The 3011-nt window shown below is 55.3% G+C and overlaps 1 protein-coding gene across 1 annotated transcript; it reads left to right on the forward strand.

The window, feature by feature from the left end:
• Nucleotides 1-90: 90 nt before the first annotated feature.
• On the forward strand, nt 91-2299 carry RPL12 (ribosomal protein L12; the record flags this gene model as incomplete). The annotated part of the gene is made up of 4 exons (XM_010015321.1): nt 91-189; nt 1221-1302; nt 1801-1887; nt 2187-2299. Coding segments are annotated over 4 exons (381 nt in total), but the record flags the coding sequence as incomplete, so codon positions are not given.
• Between the last annotated feature and the right edge of the window lie 712 nt (nt 2300-3011).

A 3011-nucleotide genomic window follows, 5' to 3' on the forward strand; every position in this document is an offset into this window, starting at 1 on the left:
GGGTGAGCCCCGTCCCTAGGATGGGGTGCGGGGTGTGCCGGCACCCTCCACTCCAATCCCGGCCGTGTTTCACGTGTGCTGTCTTCTTAGTCCCCCAAGAAGGTCGGGGATGACATCGCCAAGGCCACGGGAGACTGGAAGGGGCTGCGGATCACGGTGAAGCTCACCATCCAGAACAGGCAAGCCCAGGTACTGAACGCCACCAGGGACGGCTCTGTGAGACGCAGCCCCAAGCTGCTTGCTGCAACCACGAACTCCAGTCCCGGCAGGGTCCACTCAGCCCTTCATCCTTCCGAGGTGGATAAAATGAGTGCCACACAGCGCAGTGTGGGGGTCTCCCGGAGAGACCCGGAAACGTGTGTGGAGCTCTCTGAGTGTTGCTGGCTCAGAGCCCGCAGCACTTGTATGTGTGTGAACCTGGGGCTGCCAAGCTCAGGGTCCTGGCTTGCAAGTGATGGGTAAGGATCTGCTCATGGAATGGTTTGTGTTGGAAGGGACTTTAAAATTCACCCAGTTCCAACCCTGTCAGGGACACCTTCCACTAGAGCACGTTGCTCCAAGCCCCTGTGTCCAACCTGGCCTTGAACACTGCCAGGGATGGGGCAGCCACAGCTTCTCTGGGCACCCTGTGCCAGTGCCTCAGCACCCTCCCAGGGAAGAGCTTCTGCCTCAGAGCTCATCTCAATCTCCCCTCTGGCAGATTAAAGCCATTGCCCTTGTCCTGTCCCTACATCCCTTGTCCAAAGCCCCTCTCCAGGTTTCCTGGAGCTCCTTTAGGCACTGGAGCTGCTCTAAGGTCTCCTCTAAAGGAGCCCTCTCTATGTGCCAAAGTTGATCTTTTGTCCTGTTTCAGATAAATAGTTCTTTCTACAGAGCGTCTGAGCAGGAAAAAGCTGTTTTAACCAACACAGAAATTACAGCAGACCTTTAACTAACCCTGTAGCCACCTGCCACTATACCTGCCTTGCCTTCCGTGGCTGGTATATTCCAGTGGTGAGCTGAGAGGAAGCCCAGTCTAGGAAGCAGCCCTCTCCTGGCTGTGGGGAGGCCTGTGCCGAAAGCCTGGGAACACGCTTGTGCATCCCAAAGTCTTTGTGTCCTGGAAAGCCAACCAGAGCCACGCTGCTCTGGCAGTTGGCTTCCCAGGCACTGGGTCCAGTATCTCTCTTAGCTCCATGCTGCTGCTTACAGGGGGGAAGAATTAATCTATCTTTGTTTAGATAGAGGTTGTTCCTTCTGCCTCTGCTCTGATTATCAAAGCTCTGAAGGAGCCTCCTCGTGACAGGAAGAAGCAGAAAAACAGTAAGTTTTCATTTTTTGGCTTTAGTTTTGTGTGTGTTCTGGGGGAAGGAGAGGAACAGGTTCCCCACCTCTTACACTATCCAGTATAAACTGGCAAACAAGCAGTGAGGGGCTGTGTCTTGGGCAGCCCTTGAGTGCAGACACAAGTCTGTACCCAGCAGAATTTGAGTTCTTGATGATGGGTTGGAACAGCCACTGGTGAGCTGACAGAAAGTGCTGACCCATGAAATGGAGTCACTCTTGGAATCACAGACTGGTTTGGGCTGGAAGGGACCTTAAAGCTCTTCCAGGCACTGGAAGACTCACAGGGTCTCACTGGAGCCTTCATTGTCCAGCTGAACCAGCCCAGCTCTCAGCCTGTCATGGATGTCTTTGTGCCCAGGCCTGGGAGCAGGGGTGTGAACTGGTTCCCGTGTGCTCTGAGGGCTGGGAAGGGCGCTGCTCCAAGGGAGCAGGGGGAGCTGCAGTACCTGTGCTTACGTGAACCTTCCTTCCCAGTCAAGCACAGCGGCAGCGTCAGCTTTGACGAAATCGTGGCCATCGCGCGGCAGATGCGGCACCGGTCCTTGGCGCGCGAGCTCTCGGGTACGTGCGGTGGGGAGGCACAGCCCTGCTCTGCTCCCCTGCCTGGGAGAGCCCTGTGGGGCCTCTCCTGCCTCCTGGGGGAGGCTGTACAGGATGGTGCTGGTGCACGTGGTGCTTCCTGGCATGTTCCTTGTGAAACCAATGCACTAGAGCCAGTGAAAGTGATGTGCTGTCCCTGGTGAGTCCTGCAGCACCTGCGGTGGGGGGGTGGGATGGTGGGGAGGTGAAGAGTGAAGTTCCCCCGTTGTTCCCAGCTTTTCCTGTGGGAGAGCACTGATGAGCTGCCTCTTCCCGTGCAGGGACGATCAAGGAGATCCTGGGGACTGCGCAGTCCGTGGGCTGCAGCATCGATGGTCGGCACCCACATGACATCATCGATGATATCAATAACGGTGCAATTGAGTGCCCAGCTGTAAGTACCCCCCACTGAAATGTGCTCTATTGGACCAGGCACTAAAGGACTCCCACTAATGAGCTTTACTTGCTTTCTTCAACAGAGCTAAGGCTGCAGAAATGAAGTTGCTGTATAAAGGCTCCTGAAGTTTTTTGTAGCACTTTAAGTACTTAATAAAAGACCCAGTTGTCTGCACACTGTTGCTGCCTTCCTTGTCCTGTGTCCTGTGAGCAGTGGATCCTGGCTGGGGCCCACCCACCCCTCTGCCTTAACCAGGGTGCTGATTCTTAATGCATTTTAAAGCCAGATGATGATTCCCATCTGCTGCCCTGAAACCCTCTGCTTGAGGCAGCACCGAGCTGGGAGGAGTTCCCTCAAGCCAGCTCTCCCATCAGGAGTAAATCATGCTCAGTGACTCGGGGCCTTTTTAAAGCTTCCTGTGTGCTCACTGAACACACCTCGGGACAGGAGGTGCTGTCTGCTGTTAGGGTAAATGCTGTGGTAATGGGTCCAGTTTCCCCTGATCCCCCTCAGCATGCCATAAACATGCAGTGAGGCTTCATAGAATCCCAGACTGGATTGTGTTGGAAGGGACTTTAAAGCTCATCCAATTGCAAGCCCCTGTCATGGGCAGGGACACCTTCCACTAGAGCACGTTGCTCCAAGCCCCTGTGTCCAACGTGGCCTTGAACACTGCCAGGGATGAGGCAGCCACAGCCTCTCCGGGGCC

This window comes from Nestor notabilis, unplaced genomic scaffold, assembly GCF_000696875.1.
Source record: "Nestor notabilis isolate BGI_N333 unplaced genomic scaffold, ASM69687v1 scaffold25395, whole genome shotgun sequence".
Classification (NCBI taxonomy): domain Eukaryota; kingdom Metazoa; phylum Chordata; class Aves; order Psittaciformes; family Psittacidae; genus Nestor; species Nestor notabilis.